Consider the following 21,061-nt stretch of genomic DNA (forward strand, 5'->3'; position numbering starts at 1 on the left):
GGGTCAGTATGAGGTACAGGGTGCATTCCATCTCTTCTGTGGGCTCCCACTCTGCATCAGTCTGGGAAGAGCAGTCCATTTTCAGCAGTGCTGTGTGTGCTGGGAGGATGATGCTTGCTGGCTGCAGGGCCCAGCCCTGGGAAATATCATATAGTTAATATATATCATATCCATATCATGGGCCACAGGGCCACTCCACGCTTTCCAGCTGTGCTCAGGGATTGTGTCTTGTCGTGACTGCTTAAAAAGTGTTACTGCTTAAAATGTCACATATGCACGAAGCAAAAGAAATAAGGTGCATTTCAGAGACTGTGGGTACTGATGGGAAGTCCCTAGGCACCCAAGAATTCAGACATTTTTTACTAAGCATAGCCTGAAAATTCATACTTCTCTGTCTGTCTCTGTTACTCATAGACTCAGTGATTGAGTAAATAACTTCATGGGTCACATGGGTAGAGCCCAGGAACCCACATTTAGGGAATTGTGCTCAGTTTGTCAGGACAATGGGATTCTTTTCACTTTCTGGTGTCTATGAGGCCACCATCATTTTTTCTGAGAGCCATGGTTTAATCATATTGTATCCTGAGGTCTCTGGGTGAAAAGTTTGGGGAATCCCGTGATGTCTCTGCCTGAGTGACAGATACCTTTCTTTCATAATTACTCATGTGGAAAGTGATGAGAAATCAGAGTGGTTAATATAAACTCTAATGAAAAATGCTGTCAGTAATATCCAGGCATTTGTTGTGTAGCATTTGGGTGCTTCAATTTAGGGAGAAAACATCACCTTTTAGTCTGAGGATAGGGAGGAGAGCCTCCAGGGATGCAGTAGGTTCTGCAGGCTGTTTCATGTTTTTAGTACATCATGGTTCTTCATAAACCAGCTGTGTGCCCCAGACCTTCCTCTGGGAATCGTGGGTTTTTCTGTAATGGAAGAGAAAATGTGTTTGGGAGGCCAGATTTGTCAGCATTTCAGTCTTTTGCCATCTTGGATGTCAGAGTTACTCCATTGTCACTGAGGGCATAATCTGGGCAGCTGGGCATTGATTTGGGCTGTTTTCTGCTCTTCTGGCAGAGAGAGTGATTGATAATCCCCAGAGCTTCCTCTGGTGAGCCGTGTGCGGAGCTGAGCCTTGGCCCAGCAGGGCCCCGCGCTGGCCGCCCTGGGAACCAGGAGCAGCCTGGCTCCCTGTGGAGAACTGCAGGAGATCCACTTCTCTCTGTGGTTTCCTGCTCTGTGGCCTGACAGGACAGCTCAGCCAGCAGCTGCTCTCAGAAAAAGGCCTTGATTTGTGCAGGCTGGAGGAGGCTGAGGCGGTGCCTGGGGTCCCTTGTCAGCCCTGTCCTGCTGCCCGTGCCCGCAGCTGGAATGTCCCTGTGAGAGGCTGCTGCCTGTTCTCCTGCTCCCCAGCCACTGAGCTGTCCTGTGCTCCTTTTGCAGCTTCCTGGGGCGACTCTGCTCCTCTCTTCTCCTTTCCAAAGAGTCAGAGCTTTTATTTCTGTCTCCACATCCCTGGCCAGAAAGGCACGAGGTGGAGAGGGGAAGTGGAGAAAGCAAGTATCACTGTTGAATTTGGCATGTGTGTCTGGGAGAGGATGTAAGGAAGACTTGACTTTTTTTATCAGAAACCTCAGAGACTGAAGCAACTTTGCTTGGAACAGTTTTATTCCCAGAAATCTAGTTGAACATTGTTCTTGCTTGTAATTAATGCCTTAGCTGATAGTATTGAATGGTGTGTGTGGGCAGGAGCTGGTTGCAGTTGTTGGTATGCATGTGTGTTGGCTGCACGACAAACTGAAAAATGCAAGCCATGATAACAAGGTTCTTAACCTCTTCCTGAGACAAAACTGCTGTTCTGTTTGGCTTTGACTAAATTGCGTGTTTTTTTGTTTATTGTCAGATAGACACAATTGCACTGGAAATCAGGACACTGTATCCTTCTGTACCTGAAGATGCAGAACAAAAAGCAGAAAATTTATTTGTTAGAGAGGTGAGTATATATTTTAAATGAAACCAAGAGTTTGGGGGAGATTTGCTGTTGTAGTTGCCTATTGTGAGATGCTTGTATCTAAATTAACTTAATTAACCTGTCATTGTACTGTTTTCCAACTGCATTCCCTGTCATCACTAGTCCTCTGATATTGATGGTGGTATTTTACATCACTGCTAATGATTGGTGATGTGCATGTACTTTGCACTTTGAAAATATTGATCTTTCCAAAAATAGATAACCAACTGGCACTGGTTTAGACTCTTAGGTGTTATTACAAGGTATGTATCTCATTTGGAAGTGTGCATATGAGAAGTAGGTGTACTGTGAAGGGTGCATAGGAGTTTATTTATTGTCAGTATTTAGTCTGTTTTACCTTACAATTGTAGAAAGTTCAACAAGTTCTTCCATGAAAGGAAGAACTCCACAAGGAGTGAATAATTGCTCTACCTTTAAACAACCCCTATGCCTGTATTGTTTCCATACTTGATCTCAGATTGTAGGAGAAGATTTCTTATCCCGCTGCCTCAGGAATATTTCGTGTCTTTACTGGTTTTATCATTTTGAAGGACTTTAGAGGAGCTTATTTCACTGTTCAAAGGAATTTACTTTAGATGGCCCCCTGAACATTCCCATTTTTCATTATAGCGGTGCAATATAGCTCACCATTTGCGCTGACAAAACAGGTTTATGAAACCAAATTTTCAGCCAGCTTCTAGGAGTTTAATTCCAAGCACATATATTTAGCCCATAATGTGATAGTTCTTGGCCTTTTTTTCCCCCCTTTCAGAGTGGGATTTTTCACACCTTGCTTCTGTCTGAAAAAGTAGTTCATATGCACTATAATTGCAAGAGGAAACTGTGGAGGAAAAGTCAGTCACAGACACACACAGGGATTAGACATCATGAAATCCAAAATTAGGCAGAAATGTAGCTGTTGAATTATATGCAATGTAGCATTTTACAGGCTGGCCCTAGTTCTTTTCAGCAGGTCTAAAAAGAGCAATAATAATTTACTGCCAGCTCAGATTGCCTGAACTTTGCCATCTTTGTTAATCTGGCAGCAGTGTTAAAAGATATCATAGCTTGTGGAGTTACCTGCTTTCCCAGAAGCCTCACTGGCCTTTCAGCACTTTGAGGTCTGCTTTTTATTTTAAGGTTCCACAAGTTGCAAGGCCAGCACTGCGCCCATGGCTTCACAGAGAAAGTGGTGGGTCTAAAAATGGAACACAGTGCACAGTGCCTGAATCGTTACAGCTGAGCACACCAAGGGATGCTAATGGCAACCTGCTAAAACACATATTGAGTACATTTATTAGCTTTCTCTGCAGCACCAGTGAGCCAAGGGGAAGGGGAGAGAGGAGCAAAGCAGTGGAAAAAAACAGTGTTGCAGGACTCAACTTGTGCATGGAAGAGTAGCAGGGTAAAGACCCTGTTTATAGTAGTAATGCATATGTTCCAATTTGCAGATTACACAAAGTCTATATATGTGTATATATACACAATAAGTTAAACTCTAAACTCCACAAAGGGGATGATTTCCAGTCCAAAATTAGGCAAACTGAATGGAGGGCTCCCTAACATCTGTGGCTGCTCTGCAGCAGCTGCAGAGATTGTACTGCCCTAGCAGCAGCCTGTTGTGCTCATGGCAGGTGTTCTTTGGGACTGATGTGCAGGAGTGGAGTTGGTGCCCTTCCCTTCTCCTTAGAACTGTGGAAAAGCCAACACCTCACTGAAGGAGTCTTTCTTCAGATATAACATGATATCATGAACAGTGAAGGTGTCCACCTCGTGCACACTTGACTAACTGGTCACCTGAAATTGTGTCAACCCAGGATCAAACACCCAATTCCTGATGAGACTCTGGGGAATGTACAGCTCTATATGCTGAAGCCATTTTGGTATCAGCTATCTCTGTCTGCTCACTATCTCAGTACTTCAGCAAATTGAGACAAAGACATGGAGCAAGTTGGTGAGCTGCAAAAGAAGGGTCTGCACTTGGAGGGGAAACTAATTTCCTCTGTATGGTGCAGTTGAAACATTTCAAGACCTCAGGTCCATGATCTCTTGTCTCATTCTTCTGGGTGCTAGTGGTGTTCAGAAGTCTTGTCTATGAGATGAGGTCATTTGTAAAGGGTTGTCAGAAGTCTGTGGTAATTCCTTAACATCCTGTCTGTTTCTTCCTGGCTGTATTTCCCACTGGTGACAGTAGGAAAGCTTTTCCTCCACCTCTAGCCCTTTCCCTGCTATAGTCCTTCAAGGACAAGGGGTTTTGTTCCCCAGCCCTTACCAAAATCCATACAAAGGCAGCTTGGGGATTTGATCAGATTTCCCTTCTTAGAGACACCCCAGGAGGACTCAGTTGCCTGGGCAGTATTGGTTTATGGATCCAAAAGAGCTGACAAGACAGATGGAGAAAGATGAGGCTGATTTTGCTGAGGAAAGCCTTCAGTATCGATGGCATTAGATGCTTCCACCTGTAGTGGAAAGTTTCTGCCTCTGGTTATCTATTCAGTTCTCTTAGTAATGCTCTTGGATTCCACAGGAACTTTTGACATTCCCTGTTGGTGATGTTGAAATGTTATTATCATAGGTGCAGCAGAAATTTGACTTTAAATAAGATGTCTGACCATCTGTGTTTTGCTGAAACTGTAAAATGAAAATCTAAAAATAAAACTAAGGTGACTAATAAGTAATCCTTTAAAAAGTGTTTTATGTCTGCAAAAAAAATATTTTACAATTTATGATCGATTAATATCTGAGTCCCTTTAGTGATTTATACCTAAGTATTAGCTATATTTTAAAGTTAATACTTTGTGAATTAATTATTCCTATTCCTGCAGTATAGGAATATATATGCAGTATATATAAGATAGTTTCCTTGTGGATTTTTCCACCTTAACTTTTCTTAGGCAGGACCAGCCTGAGGAGCTAAATCAGGTTCCAAGAAAGGAGAAGTTTCTGGAAACTTTTAAAGCCAGAATCAAATTGTCTTCAGTGGTTTGTTGTTTTAAGGATTCCTAACTTCCTTTATTGTGTTGTTTCCTTCCAAATTCTGAATTTTCTTGTTCCTCGCACAATCTGCTGCACGTCTGCCGCATTTATGCCAGTCAGCATTGTCCTAATGGTCCATAATTTTCGCAGAAAGAAACGTTCATTTCACTAGAAACAAAATAAAATTCTTCCTTTTAGACAATAAAAATATTTCTAATGTCACCTTTCCTAAGTCTGTATCCTGAATATGCAGATCAAATGGCAATTCTTGGGCTTTTCCCCACATTGCATTTGGAAATAAAAAGGGATAGTGCACTTTGCTATTCACAGTAACATTTTGAGGAATTTAAGCTATTTAATTGCAACGTATTTAATCCCATGTTGGTTTGCAGGGGTAGGAGTCGTGATCTTCCAGGGTGAAAAGCAAATCAAAATAAAATAGCAGTGTAGGAATATTACAATTTCATTCAGTGAATGATGTAGTTAATTTTGTCTATGATAATACAGAGTTCACGTGGGTGTCTCTGAACTTTCCTGTTGAGGTTTTCCAGATACATAAGAGGGAGTTGTCACTTGTAGTGACAGATCTTTTTATTTGAGATTTTGCAGATTGGGTGTACAGAATCTGTAAGTAATTATGAAACATGAGTTTTATTAATCACAGTGTAAAAAAGCCACAGCCTCCTGTATAATTTCTGAAAGTGGTAGTGTGCCCATAGTGTTGATTTCTGAGGCTTTTTGATTTGCAGGCTAGTCTGCATTGTTCTTGCCTCTTTCAAAATCAGACTAAAATGGGAACTCCTGTTAACAGTGACACACAGAAAGTTGTGTTGTTGCTCATCACAGTGTAAATTCCCTCATTTTCAAAATCTAAGTTTTTTTAGTGCTTGAAAGAATTGTAGTGCCAGGGCTAGACACAGATTATTAAAGGATAGTGAATCTTTTAACGGCATGGAAAATAAATACTTTTTAAAATGTTTGATCCTTTAAAATAATAATGTTTTCCAGTGTTTTGGCCTGTCATTGAACTTTACGTGTGAACTGTTATTTTGGGAACAGTTCTGAGAGCCCCAAATGAAGGTCCAGGTTGGCAGCAGCCCCTGGTGATGCTGCTGTGCTCATTGTGGGTGTGAGGAGTCTGGGGCAGGCCTGTGTGGAGGGCTGGATTTCTACCCAGGGTGGTCACAGCACCTCCCACCTCCCCAAATCCCTGCACACTTCCTTCCTTTGGTTGCTGCAGCTGAGGTCAGAGGAGAGAGGAAGGCTCTGTGAGCAGGGCACGTCATGGCAGAGCTCAGAGCCACCTCTGCAGCTTTCTCTCCTGCACTCTGGCCACATCCAGCTCCAGAGCATCTTTCCTTGCAGTTTCCAAGCCCCTGCATGTGCCTGCCCTGCCCTGGTGCACCTCAGGAACAGACACTCTGCCAGGGTGAGGGGCAGGATTTCTGTGTGCATGCAGCTCCTCTGCAAGGAGCCCACTTGTTCCACCATTACTTTTATTGTATGTGCACCTCTGTTTGTGAAGACCACATGCTAGCACTGTCTTAGAGAGGATACAAGCAGGGAAGCTGTTTGTTTCCTTTGTGTTTCCTTCACTTCCCCCTTTTTTTGTTTTTCTCTTTTGTTTGTGTTTTTATTTGTTTGGATTTTTGTTGGTTGGTTTTTTTTCCATCCAAAAGATTCCTTTTCATTACTGGGTAAATCTTTAAGTGTCTTTTTCAGAGTGGTAGCCATCATGCTGTCCTCTCCTGAATCAGAGATAAGTTCACGTGTCTGTCCCTGTAAGAAAAAATTAGGCTATCTGGAGAAAAACAAAATAGAAAAAGGAAAAAAAAAAACCAAAGACTTCAGTCTGCTAGGGCCCCTGGGAATGGGCTGTGCTGCCTGTTTAATTAGCAGAGCAGTAGAAAGTTCATGCAAACATGTGCCAACCCTCCCACATCCCAAAACTTCCATTTCTCTGTCTATATTTTTCCTCCCTCACAGTTCACAGTTCCCCCACCAGCTCCTGCATTGGTGCCTCTGTTCTTTTCCAGCAACAGTAGTACCCAGCTTTAGCCTTTTCATGAAATCTGCCTTGCTAAAGGTTTTACTTGCTCCTCAAATCAGGTTTGCAGGTATTGTTCCTCAATGCTAAAAGTTAATTTCTAATAATAATTTCCAGCTTTAAAAATCATTCTAAGTCAGTACAGTTAGCAGAAGTATTTGATTTTTAGTTGGGATATCCTGAAGAGAAAATCTGTACCCCTTTTTTGGTGTTACCTTTTAAGTTAGCTCTGTTTTCGCCACAGAAGCTAGTTCAAGAACAGTGGTAGCTGTTGCACTGGGTTGGCTTGTCTTTTGTGAATTTACTGAGTGATACTTGAATGTGCTTCTTTGTCCCCTTTGATTTTTATTTTGATTAGCTTTTTCTTGGAGAAGCACAATAAACCTTTATAGCTGCAAGCTAAGCTACTGTGGCCTGCTCTATATGTTATTCACAACTGCTTTTTTGAACATACCAGCCTATAATGTTTGCAATAAAAGCCTGCTTTGAGAGTTCTCTGTGAGCTTTAATTGCATCTGTTAAATAAAATACGTAGCAATGAAAGTACCACAGGGGAAAAGTGATCCTTTCTGTAGAAGGGTCCACTTGGTTTACATTTGCCAAGGAGGAGTAAACTGGAGATTCTGGGCTCACCCTCACCCTTGCTTATGTAGAACAGAGTATATGTAACTTGTGAGAGTGTTCTTATAGCCCAGGTGACTGTCACACACATCTCACACAAATACAAGAGTGACCAAGTTTTTTCATGAAGAATCGTAAAACAAAGTTTGGTGTGAAGTTGGGTTTTTTATTATCTCTACATTCAGAGATAATGTGTAATCATGCTAGAGTGAGTTTTCAGGGGTAGCTTTGAACCTCACCCTGGCAAGTGCAGAGAGAGTCAGTTATTATGATGTAATATTAATCTTCATTCTTGGAGAACATGTGATTATATTGTCTAATGGTCACACTTCATTCTACCTCTGTAGAATAATGAGGTCTTGTGTCAGGTGAGAAGGTAAATACTGGATCCATGTAGAATGTGTTTACTACCTGAACTGCCAGGGAGAAAAGTGCCTATAAATGTGTACCCACTTCCTTGCTGCCTTTTCCACACTCTAAACCAAATAAAGCTGTCACAGAATACTCTGAATACAAAGAAGATAACTTCCTAAAATAATTTCTGGGTACATACTCTGCATATTTTGCACAAGATTTTTAAAGAGAGATCTGTTAAGCCAATTTTGAGTCATTTAGACAGTCCATCTCAGGTTTGCTCCAGCAGCCTGATAATCCCCTCTCTGTGCCTATGAGGCAGAGACACTTGTGCAAGCAATGATTCCCACAGGCACTTCAGAAGAAGCTGGGAATGAAGAGAGGGAATACTTCTAGTTGAAGCAGTCAACCTTTTTATAGTAATTTATATGTCCTTTAATTCTCTTTCCTTCTACTTTCTCTACACAGCTTTTGGTATTTAGATACCTTTGATCTCTCTGTTACTCTATTCTGTTTGACTGGAGTCTCATGCCTTTCTGTAAGACTGTCTTTACTGTTCCCACCTCAGATTCCTTTCAATCCTGCTGCTTCTTTCTCTACTGTAGATATCAATCCTTTTCCTTCCTAATGTGCCTCCTTTTCCCTATGGTCTTGGGCAGCAACTTCTACTGTTGGGTTCTAGGCTTGGTTCCTCTCTTTCTTCCTTTCCATCTCAGGTAGACTGGCACGAATTTTCAGGTAGAGCATAGAGAGAAAATAATGCAATACTGGGGTAAAATCTTCAGCATACTGTACAAATATCAGTTATAATTTGTACTCTGTATGAAGAATCACTGGAAATTCTGACATTGTGTCATTTTTCTTGTAGATGTGCACCTTAGCAGTCACTGTACATATTTCATGCATCTTGTTCCCTTTCAAAATGTCACGTTGTGTTTAACTGCATTGATAAAAGTTCTGCACCAAATAAATTGCACAGATATTCTGGACTATTTGACAGCACAGCCAAGACCTTCTGTATAGTTCAGGTTTGGCTTCCTCATTTAAGAGAGATTGATGTACTAAGAACAATTTCCAAAGGCAAATGCAAAACCAGCAAGAAAATTTTTAGACAGTTAAAACTACACAATGACATGACTGAGCAAATTCAGTGTGCAAGGAAAAATTAGACTGGTGAAGAATTATAGTCCTATTAGTATATTTCTTAATGTTAAGAGGTTAAAAGATCAATCCTTAAGGGCAGAATAAGAAGTAGAGAGCTTGTGCTGTAACAAGGGGGAGTAAAAAGAGTAAGGCAAATGTATTTACAGTGGAAGGCTTAGGTAATGAAACAGGATGCAAACAAAAAATATGTAATCAATGTCCATGGAGGAAGTCAGACCTAAACTAGATCATGTATTTTGATGCAGTAACTATATTATTTAATGATGCTTCCTAGAAAACAGATGAGAATCAGTCAAGCATGTTAAATTGCTATCAGCTCTCTCCTCCATCTTGTGTGATTCAGTGCATTTGATGTTAAAGGGGAAATGTGCTTCAAAATATGGCAAATTTTGATTCTAGTTTTCCTTTAAGAACTGAGCACTCAGCTCTAAAAGAGAAGAATATGTTCTCTAGTGCCTGGACTGCCTCAGAACTTTATCAGTTCTCTAGCCTTGAGTCTCAACCCTTGTAGTAATTCTGTTGTTATTGTTTGTATTTCTTCTGTTTAGGCTTGTAAATACTACAGTTCTCACTGGCATGTCGTGAACTACAAATATGAATCCTATTCAGAAGACTTTCGACACCTACCACAGTAAGAAGACACATAAGTTCCCTTTTTTTATTGTTTTTTTTTTCCCATTAGGCTTGTGTTATTTGCTAAGCTTTGTCCATATTTGCACTTTCCTTTGTCTTCTGCACTGTGCTTGTTTTACCGTATTTTTAGTGCCTTGCATTTTTAAAAAGGGGAAGCAAAGGTCCTTCAGAAAAGTTCAAGACTCTGCAGAATTCACTGGTGTCAACAAACTCCATTAGTGCTGATTCAAATCCTTACTAGTGTGTTTGCGTTTTTAAAGCACAGTTGATACAGGAGAGGCTTTTCGTTTTCCTTAATAATGCATAAATGTCACTCACCTTTCACTGGGATTTATTCTCCTTTCAGTTACCCTGTGGAACAGAGAATAGCATTTCAGTGCTTTAAAGCTGCATTTTGCAGGAGACCTGGGTGCACTGATGGTACAAGGCTGTGCCAGGGTGAGGAGCATCTCTCCTGTGTTTGGAGGCACATGAACATGAAAATTGTTGTAAAAGTGCTGGGAGGAGCAAGAACAAGTTCCTTGAGTTGAGTGGAAAGGAATGAAAATCTAGTGCTCATTCCTACATGCATGAGTTCCTACCCATACTCATGTTTCTGGAAGGTTTGTGTCCTGCCCCTGAGGAAGGTTTTAGAGAGTAGTTACCAAAATCACCAAGTGCCAGAATGAGCTGTTTTACTGCCTCCTTTCCTGGAGTTTGAGTTATTAAAATTGCAATACTGCATGAAAAAGGGGTTTACCTGCACATAAGACAGGAATGAATGAGTGCTCCAAGCTTAGCTTGGATGAAAACTAGTACAAGCTTCATTGCTTCAGGAACTGATAAAACTCATAAAACTGAATCTTATGGCCCAGTTGGATGCTGTGTTCAGAGGGTTTTGCACTGTAAACCTTCCTTTAGACTTGCATTTGTTCTTGTAGGTTGGTATTTTATGAACAGTGTACATGGTAGTACAAAAAGCCAATAAGAGCAGTTTTGCTAATCTGAGGTTATAAACACACCCGTTTTTAAGTACCCAGCCTGCTGATTGGTTTAGAAAATTAATGCTTTTAGTGCTCAAGAAAAATGGTTGTAGCACAGCAGTTTTCCATTTAACCTTAAATGTCTTCACTCTTATGAAATATGCATTGGACAGATGTGGGTGCATTACTATGCACAAAAATACATTTTAGCTGATTACACACATCCTCTTCTGTGAAGGATATTTTAGTGTGGGATTTTTAAAATTTTTTTAATGAGATTTGCTTTCATGGATTCATGCTCTGGGGGCACCAGGGTGTCTTGCATCTTACTTTTCCCTTTCCTCCTAAAGCATACATTGTGCTGAGGATTATACTGACAAAATCTTGTGTCTTGTATCTCCTAGGGAAGGTTTAGGTGCCACACTTCTTGATATTTCAGATGCAATCAATTGTTTTTCCATTTAAAAATACCCTTGAATTTTTATTGGGTATATTTGGCTGTTACTTACTGTTTAATTCTGCAGCATGAGAAGTACTCTGGGCCTAAGTACAGTTATTTATGTGCTTAAAATTAAGTAAAAGCTTAAGTTCTTTGCCTTTTCATGTTCAGTTGTGGGTTTGAGCATACAGTATAAAGAACTTAGATGACATCACATTAAAAAGACATCTGTGTATTTTGAAAAATTGCTTGAAGTGCTCATCATGTTGAATATAAGAAAAAATCTTGAAAACATGAAGTGATGTAGAAGCTTTAAGATGAAAGTTCTAATGTTCTTGGTTAAGAACTCTATTGAAAAGCTCGGTCTCCTTCCTTTGACAGCCTTGAATGGGATATCTCTTTGGAAATTGTTTTGGGTTTGTTGCCCATTGTGGTGGAAGAGCAGCAAAGAGACCAAGAACTGGTATTTTATAATTTGTATAGAACTGTTACAGCTTCAGAGTCTTGGGGGAGTAAAGAGATACCTGTGGCTCAGGAAAAACGGTATTTTAGAAGGGCAGTGATTTTTAAAGGAGACAATAGGATCACATCAAAAGCTGTACTGACATTGCCAGTATGGTTACCTACTGAAATAGCAGGTACATAATTTGTTTTTAATAAATAAATAAATGCATTTTTCCCCCTCTCAGAAGTGAATGTAGACCAGAGAAACTGCCATCACATTCCTTTGAAATCGATCATGAAGATGTGGACAAGGATGAAGTATGTATTCTGGTTTTGGCATGGGTTAGTTTTTTCCTACTGGGGAAGTTATTTATTACTTCAATATCAAGTAAAGAATGATAATGGAGGGTCATTATCTCTTATAAAATATTTCATATTTTAAATAGCTCTGAAATTAGTGGAACAGTTTTGTCTCATGTTGTCCGATGAATTGGAGGGCTTTTAATATTTTATTTTAAAAGGAATGGAAGGGGGATTATCTGTTTTCAAGCAGATATTCACACATTACAGTTTTTGTCTTGCAATTCAGAAAAAAGGTCTGTGCAATTTTAACCTTGTCTTCCCCATAGGACACAACATCCCACTCATCTTCTAAAGGTGGTGGTGGAGGAGGAGGATTAGCAGCAGGAGTTTACAAGTCTGGATGGCTTTATAAAGGGAATTTCAACAGCACTGTAAACAATAGTATTACTGTTCGGGTGAGGAAACAACATTTTTGTTTCTTTATTCTGTTTGGATTTCTTTCCCCACAGAGGCACACTTTTTGTCATTGTCCCTTAGCTGTTTATAGCTCAGGTTTGATTGCATTGCTTTAAATGATAATGAAGTAATACTTCATTTATCTGAAAAAAAACAGTGATTGAAATGCAGCTAGGAGTCTCCTGTTATTTAAACCCCATGAATAAAGTATCAGTGACAATGATTTGCAGTATAACAATTTTCATGCTTCTTCTTCCCCATCACTTCAGTCATTCAAAAAGCGCTACTTCCAGCTGACACAGTTGTCGGATAACTCGTACATTATGAATTTTTATAAAGATGAAAAAATATCAAAGGAGCCAAAGGGATGTATTTTTTTGGATTCTTGTACAGGAGTGGTACAGGTAAGTTCCAGTTTATTTCATTGCAGCTTTTTGGGTGTAGGATGCATTTTAAAAGGCAAATGGAAGAGCATTCTGTTCATTAACAGATTAATGGGCTCATTAGCAGTTTCAGGAAATGAAAGGACCACTGGTTTTGCTCTTTAATGTGGTGCAGATGCTCAGACTGACAAGTGACAGAAAACCACAGCTGAATTATTATATCAGACCATGCACACACTCTTTTCCATGATAAACATGATAAAAAAATACTGTGAAGTGTTTGGGAGGGGTTTCACTGAAATTATTTTCTGAGATGTCAGATTTTACTTCATGCTTTCTGAAAACATGTTTGCCTGTTGTGGGACAAAGAGAGGTTACAAGGCATTGCCTTTTGGGCAAGTGTGAAATTAATCTTGTATCCTGAGCCTCCTTGAAGGTTATCACTTTTGGAGATGGTAGGGAGTCTTAATGGCATCAGGTAGGTCAGAACTTTGGTTTTTTGCCAGAAATGTCTAAACCAACCTTTTTTTCCCTGTTGTTACCCTTAGACTGTGTTCTTAGCTTTCATTTCCCATCTTATTATTCCTTCCTTTTCACTCCAGTAATATGTTTCTCCTTTTTCTTTTGTTTCATTCTAAACAAGACATTTCCTTGCATGGTATGTGACTATTGACTGATGTAGCCCAATGTGTCACTGGATAAGGAAATGCCTTTTATTTAATCCATACTTTACTATTTAACCAGTAAAGATTGGTAACAGTGCTAGGCAGGCTGATTGGAGGATTGCTTTGAAAGAAACCTTACAGGTAACACAAGAGAAGATCCCTGATAAATGAAAGGTTTTCTTGGTTGTGATGTCTCTCTTTCATTTCTAAACCCTTTTGGAGCATGAAAAATGATCAGCTCCCAGTGATTCACCCTGGGAACAAGTATTTGCTGGCAGTCCCCAGCTCTGTGGTCAATGGCCATTATTCCAGTGCTGTTCAGAAGGGAGTTTCTTTTTCCAAAGGGGTAGAAGAGGATGGAGATAAGCATGTAGTGATGTTTGCCAGTGTCATTCCATTGATTTGAGAGACATTCACAGGTGGCTTGGAAGTGTAGCAGAAGCCATGCAGGAGATTCTTATGGAGAAATCCTGTTAGAAATTCCTGCTGTCACAAGGGCTTTCTTGTAATCTGGGTCTCAGACAGAGCTCCAGTCCAGCCCTGTAGGGTGTTATTTATTTATTTAATGCTATCCCAGAGGGGCCCTTTCTTCTGTGTTGTGTCTCATGACACTCCAGGATAGCAGAAATGTCTTGACTGCAAGATTTCTGTTTTTTACTAACTTCTGACAAAAAAAAACCTCAACAAACCTTTGAAATCCTCCTCCCCCTGAACCTTTGACAGCTGTTTTCTAAATCTACAATGTTCCTTCAGATTGTCCCACACTGCTTGAAGGGTGGCTTCTTTTGCCTGCCCCCAGATGCAAGTTTCTGTGATAGTGCAAATTTGTGAGTCTCATACTAAATGTCAATCAAAAAACTATCTTAACTAGTAAGAAGTTAAATCTTAGCCAAGGGTGTTACTAGGGTGAGTACCATCAGCTGTCAAAGTCTGTGATGGACTTGGAATCATAGGGCTGAAAAATAAAACCTGGCTTAGAGTTGCCATAAACAGAGACCAGAGGGAGTGGGGAGACCAGAGAAAGTGGAGAAGGAGGTGGGTAAAACTGAATTTTAGTGAAAAAATGTGATATGTCCATTGTGACTTCATGAGTTATAATCCCACTATAAATTATTTAAGTCTCTATGAATGACTTTGAGCTCCTGTTTGATTGAGATAGAATACCAAAATTGTAGTAAAATATCCCAGAGAAATCATCTCCAGATAAAATACAAAATGCTTCCAAAACAATTCTGTTAGTTTGAAAGAATGACCCTGCAGGCATTAGACTTAGCCTAATGTTTCATTTATAGCTCATTCATAGTCTCCTTCATGAGTCTTATATTATTTCTTTTTGGAAGAAATTTTTGAACTTGAAATTAAGTGTTGAAGATTAGAAGTCAAGATCCATATACCATATGGCAGGAGTTTTACAGAGGAGCAAACTAAGAAATGGTACCTTGCTGTTTTGGTTTTTTTTCCTATTTACTGATCAGGAAGGTAAAATAGCTGGCCTTAGATTTGAAACAAAGACTTTGCTGTAGATCTCATCTGCTTGCCAGAAGTCTGAAGTGCAGATGGAAAAGTGGATATTGAAGTTTTCCTGCCCTGCTGATTTTTTTAAGGATCAGCATGCAAGATATGTTGGCTGTATTAGATAATGTCTGATAGTTTTTCAGTGCCTGATTTAAAGGTCTTGGCCATGTCTATAAAGGGAAGTACATGATATAGACAATAAATGCATTAATTCTTGTGTTTCAGTACCTGTTTTAAAGATCTTGGCCATTTCATAAGGGGAAATATATAAAATAGAAAAGAAATCCATTAATTTAAAATTCTTTTTGTCTTATCTGACAAAATTGAAACATAATATTCTTCTTTATAGATTGTGCACAAACTGGTGTACATAATCCACTTTACAAATAATCTGGCTTTAAAAGTTTTAAATGACCATTACCTAAGATTCTTGGCATAGTTTTTTTTTCAACTTCTAGCCCTTGGTTAAGCCCTCATATAATTTTATATATATCTATCTGTAACAGGTTCTAGTGAAGTTTTAGTCCTTGTTTTGCATTAGTTTGAATATATGATTGGAGGAAATGAGTGATTTCAGGATCAGGATGAATACTGAACATCCAAAAACCAATGCTGCAAAACCCAAGCTTATTCTTATTCTGCATTTGATGAACTAAAATTTACAACCCTGAAAGAATATTTGCCTCCATAAAGTACTTGAAGGAAAATTCTCTCTCTATCAAGGGAATTTCCAGTAGCAGAACTAAAAAATAGCCCACATGCATACATATGCACTCAGAGGATCCCAAGTCAGTTTGTAAAGCCAAGATTTGTCTGACCCCATTGACCCAAGTAGCTCCAGAAAAAGTAGTTCAGTCCTAAGTGATTCCTGATCTGGGTCATGACATGTAGTATAAGAACTGGAGCAAGTGATTAGCAACAGATTGGGTAGGAATCTTCTAAATCATCTCTGCTGCTGGAAAAAATTCTTCATGGAACTTGCTTCTTGGTGTCCTGGGTTTGCATCCTCCTCTGCTAATCAGTGTCAGATTTTGCCTCTGTTCTTCTTAAATAAAAGTATCACTGTCATCTCACCATCTGGCTTAGAAACCTCTTAACTTGTTCCTATAGAACTGTGCAGAAAAATACTTACAGTATGCATAACTATAGGAGATCACTGTGATGCTATTTGAGACTGTTAAGGAAGAAAAAATGGAGTCAAATTGCCAGTTATGGAGTGGATAATTTTTTTTCAAGGTTAAATCTGTCAACAAAGTGATGGCAATCTGGAATATTGAAATGAAAATGGTGGCACTGATGTCCATTATCAGTCAGCTTTAAAAGCTCAGTGAAACAGGAGGGGATAGAATACATTACTGTTCTCTCAGAAATAAGAAAGGAGAAAAAATTGATGCAACTGCTTCCTTAAGACTAAGAGAGATGTGCCTCATTAATTAGGTAAATTTAAGAAATGAAGGACATTATGTTAGATCCCATCACTTTGTTAAATTTTATTAGGCTGTTGCAGTAGTTAAGTACCTGTTAATTCTTATGACAGAAATTGATAGAAATATTGTCTCTTGCAGGTAAAATCTGGTGCCAGAGAACAGCTCTCAGAGCTCAATCTGTTCTCAGTATACTGGGTATTTGTTCTTACTTTGTGCTTGAAAATTATAGTGTTGCAATGAAAGACCAGCACTATACCTCAACTTTGCCTTTTTTAAAAAATTGTTAAAATCCCCTAAATTGTTTTTAAAATCCTTCCAAGACAAAAGTAGGTATGGGAAGTACCCATTGTAATTGTTACTGTGCAGGAATTTGTCCTGTTGCAATCTTCTGGAAAGTCCTGTTCCCACTCTCCCCCGAATATTTATATGACTTAGCAATACTTTGATTCATCTTTTTGGGTGTCTGATGTGCTGGTCAAGTGTCAGAGGCTTGTTTTGAGAACAGACCACTCCAACTCATGTGGCACATTGTGACCAGAGGTCTTTCATTGCTCCACATGGAAGGTATTCTCTTCTGAACTACTGGGCATCTTAGATTTCTGTGGCTAAATATAGGACATATGTTTGGCCACAGAAGCTATTAAATGTACAAATTGACAGACATTTGTGTTGATATTGCACTATTTGAATTTTCTTTAAAGCCACTGAAGTATGCTTAAATGTAATTTTTAAGGAGTGGCCATATACAAGTCCATCTTATGGATGCCTTTTTCAGTACCTTTTTGTATTAGTTGTAGTGTTTATTTTAATTTTCCTTTTGTTTCAACAGAATAACAGACTTAGGAAACATGCCTTTGAGTTGAAAATGAATGACCTCACATACTTTGTGCTGGCAGCTGAAAATGAGCAGGATATGGATGAGTGGATTTTTACTCTCAACAAAATCCTGCAAATAAATCCAGAGGGAACTATTCAGGAGAGGAAGAGTGCAGATCTCACTGATCTGAGACTTGGTAAGAGTGAAAAATCTCTTGTATTGCTGGGGGTTTTTTAAACAAGTGAAAAAAGTGGAACCTTCAATCAGTATTTAATCATTTTAACTGCCTGAGTTTGTAATGGATTCTGTACCTATTGATTTCTGAGGAAGCAGCACCAGTCTTGGCAATCCCTGAGCAATGTCAGCTAACTCCCCTCAGATCATTTTCAAATGGTTGGAGGGGAGGTAAAGTTGTTCCCACAAAGTCAGCAGGAGCAACGTGGCTCCACTTTGCATATGCAGCTTTTTTAAATTTAGTCTTCTCTGTCAGTGATCTTGCTGGTACTTTGTGTTTTACTGTCCTGGAACTCTGAAGGTTTAAAAAAGTTTTGTTCTGGAGAGTGGTTTGATCAGTTCTTTTTCCAACATTTTGCTTTCTTTAAAAATCTGGAGCTAATAATAACATTTTTTAAAAAGCTGTGGTATATGGCTCTTTCTCCAAAAGCTTATTGACTTCTTATTTTTTTGAGCTTGCATATTGGATGCTCTATTATGCTGCAGTCTTCATATGGCAATAACTCATTGCTCCACATAATAAATCCACATACAGTTTGGATGAACTCCACCTGAAATTCTAAGGCTGAAAACACTTGAAACCTTAACACAGTTGTAAAATGCATGTGCTCAGAGCTGAGTCAAAGTTTTGAATCCACATGCATCTGAATCTTAGGGATGTTCAGAGCTCATGGAACTCTTTAGACTGATGTTTATAGGAATTCTAATTTTAGAAGGACAGGATACTCTTCCTATAGACAAAGATGGCTTTAGAACTTGGAGTCACAAAAGACTTGCACTTCAGAATCAGAGGAGTACTTTAGGAAATCCTACCCATAAGGGGTTTTAATGAAACAAGAAGAAATATGTGCATAAAGGGTCAAAAACACAGACTAATAGAAAACAGAAGTCTCTACTGGTAAAAATGCTGATAACAAGCTACAGGAATGTGCTATAGAGTTAATTTGTCAAAAGACACGAGGCTTTCTTGGCGAGAAGAGCCCTAAGTGACTGCAGTGACTTCTTTCACATGGGGCTGAGAACAGAGCACTCCCTGGTGAGCTGAGTAAAGCACAGGGCTTGTGCCCAGTGCTGCTCTCTGGATCCATAGGTTTGCAGCTCATGGAGACCAGACTGCATCCATCCCTTTCTCAAAGAGCTGGTAAGGTCCTGCCTGCCTGGCTGAACACTTCCTTTACTGGGAATCCAAAATCTTTTGGTGACATAAACCCTTGCTATTGCATCAGAAGAGACTGAGATGAAAATGTGACTTTGTCTTGGGTGTGAACATTTGTCATGGGTGAATGTGTTGGGTGTTTAACTGAGTAGTCAGGCCTGTTGTTTGGAAGTTTAAATATAGGATCAGATACAGTGAGCAGCAGTGAGAGATGAGGTTCAGGAGAACAGAGATTTACATAAGCATCACTTCCATTTGGAGAGATGATGAGTCTGAAGGAAATAACATGAAAATGCAGGTTTTTCATCTTTTAAACCCTATGGTAATAGCAAGGATAATAAGACCATTTTGTGTTTGGTTCTTTTTTTCCTCTTCCAGACCCTGCAGAAGTTTCGGTGAATTATGATTGCTCTCAAGAAGAGGCGGATTCTTCAGAGAACACCTTGCACCCAGACTTTGCAAAAGTAATGGATGTTACCTTTTTCTTTACAAGTCTAATGGAAAGAACTTCCTATGTGAAAATTGCCTGCCAATAGCTGATGACTAATATTTTGAAAGGCTGAAAAATATAGCACAGTCTATTACAATTGTTAGAGACACAACGAGTGACAGGAATAATCTTTTCTGAGCAACTCATCTGTTTAAGTGCAAAAATCTCCACCAGATGCAAAGAGACTATGTGCTCCACAGAGTCATTTGATTTAGACCTGTGGACTCAGTAAGGGTCTGGTCCCCTCAGTTGTGTGTGAAATATTTTCTCATCTGAACTGCATTTCAGTAGAATTTGGCCCTTGGAGAGCCAAGATTTCCTGTGTGACTGGCAGTGAAGTGAGCTCTGAACTGCTCATTGCCTTCTGTAACTTCATTGAAAGATGCATGTGCTACCAGGGGAGGCATTTTGTCCTCTGGAGCTCATAAACTGCTTCATGTGGTTGAGATAATTGTATATGGTGCTAAGAAGCTTTTTAATGAAAAGCTAGATTGGAAATGCTTCACTGCTTTCTCTTAAATGAATGCATAATCTGTTTGTAGCCTTCTGCCAGTGAGCTGCTGTCTGTCTGCAGAGCCAAATGTTTTTAAAGATGTTACAAAGATTTGAACTGAAAGCTATCCATGCAATTGAGGACAGAATTTTACTGTAGGTCATATTCATGTATGTGAAGTGGTCACCTAGAATGCAAAGAAGCAAAAAAAAAAATTAAATCACCAAAGAAAATAAAAACAAAACAACCAAATAAAATGCTTGTTACTTGATGTGTACTGGCAATATCATGATGTGGGAGACATGAAACACTGAGTGGGACCTGAACAAGAGAATATCCTGTGCTATGTCAGCTAAGGGTTTTTTTCAGTCCTAGGCAACCAGAAAAGATGGACACTCTTAATATTACAGAGATTTAAATTGAAATATCCCAAGGGTCCTTTAAGGAGAAGGGAATGTATAGGGCTTACTTTACATATTGAATAGATGAGTTTAAGTAGCAAGGAAAAAGGTTTTTGCAGTTAGGCATAAGGATAGACTTTTAGAGGGTAGGAAAGCACCAGGTGGCTTCAAGTTGGTTTTGTCAGAGAGCTTGCTATTAAGCATTTGTGTGTCAGAAAGGAAATGGGTGTGTGTGATCCTCCCTGTGGCAGAGGGTGGGTGGGAGAGGAGCCCCAGCCCCTTCCCTTTGGGTGACACTGCAGTGTGTGTGTGCTCTGCCTGTGAGGCTGTGGCATTTGCTGCTCCCCTTTCTGCCCTCCCCTGGCACAGCTGTTTTTCTGTGGGGCTGGTTTGTTGGGGTTTATTTCCCTCAGCTTGGCAATCTCTAAACTGATTTTGGTGCAGAGATCTGACATCTTCCTCAATGGATAACATATGTGAACGTACAGAAACTTGAATTCCTTAACTGATCTATTTTGGGATTCTTAGAAGTTTGTCATGGCCTGAAAATCCCTGCTTCACAAGCAAAGAGTGCTTGGAGGTGCTTGGGGATAACTGCTGCAGAAGAGGGAGATGTTATGAGTGAAACATCGATCCCTCATTTAGAAGTCTAACAACTCTATGGATTTCTATTCTTGTGCAGAAAACTAATTTATTATCTGTCACCACAGTACATCACAGAAACAGAAGAAACAGTGAAAGCCTCTCGAAATACAGAGCGCCTAAACCTGTTCTCTTTGGATCCTGATATAGCAGTAAGCAATATTTCTTTTTTTTTTTTTTTAATTCTGAGAAATTTTAAAATACAGGTGACACGAGCTAATTGGGTTAGCTGAGCCAACAGAGTGAGCTGCACTTCAGCAAGCAGCTGGGTATACTCAAGGCTTCAGCAGTGAAGAGGGAGGGGAGCTGTGTTAGTCCACAGAGATTTGTGCAGACTCTACACTGCTGCATAATGGTTGAAGATGGCAGTGACCTCTGGAGCTGAGCTGAGCTCTGAATTAGTTTAAAACAAGCATTAAAGCAAAATTTAACA

The 21,061-nt window shown here is 39.6% G+C and overlaps 1 protein-coding gene across 4 annotated transcripts in view; it reads left to right on the top strand.

The window, feature by feature from the left end:
* DOCK10 (dedicator of cytokinesis 10) overlaps window positions 1-21,061 on the top strand; it is a 142,931-nt gene that overhangs the window by 62,569 nt on the left and 59,301 nt on the right. For all 4 annotated transcript variants that reach the window (XM_079315255.1, XM_079315254.1, XM_079315257.1 and 1 more), the window contains exons 3-10: window positions 1,899-1,988; window positions 9,717-9,799; window positions 11,892-11,964; window positions 12,276-12,404; window positions 12,675-12,809; window positions 17,225-17,408; window positions 18,981-19,066; window positions 20,697-20,780. In XM_079315255.1, the coding sequence (XP_079171381.1) occupies window positions 1,899-1,988; window positions 9,717-9,799; window positions 11,892-11,964; window positions 12,276-12,404; window positions 12,675-12,809; window positions 17,225-17,408; window positions 18,981-19,066; window positions 20,697-20,780 (864 nt within the window). The remainder of the gene's footprint in view (window positions 1-1,898; window positions 1,989-9,716; window positions 9,800-11,891; window positions 11,965-12,275; window positions 12,405-12,674; window positions 12,810-17,224; window positions 17,409-18,980; window positions 19,067-20,696; window positions 20,781-21,061) is intronic.

Source organism: Erithacus rubecula (assembly GCF_903797595.1).
Source record: "Erithacus rubecula genome assembly, chromosome: 11".
Lineage (NCBI taxonomy): Eukaryota > Metazoa > Chordata > Aves > Passeriformes > Muscicapidae > Erithacus > Erithacus rubecula.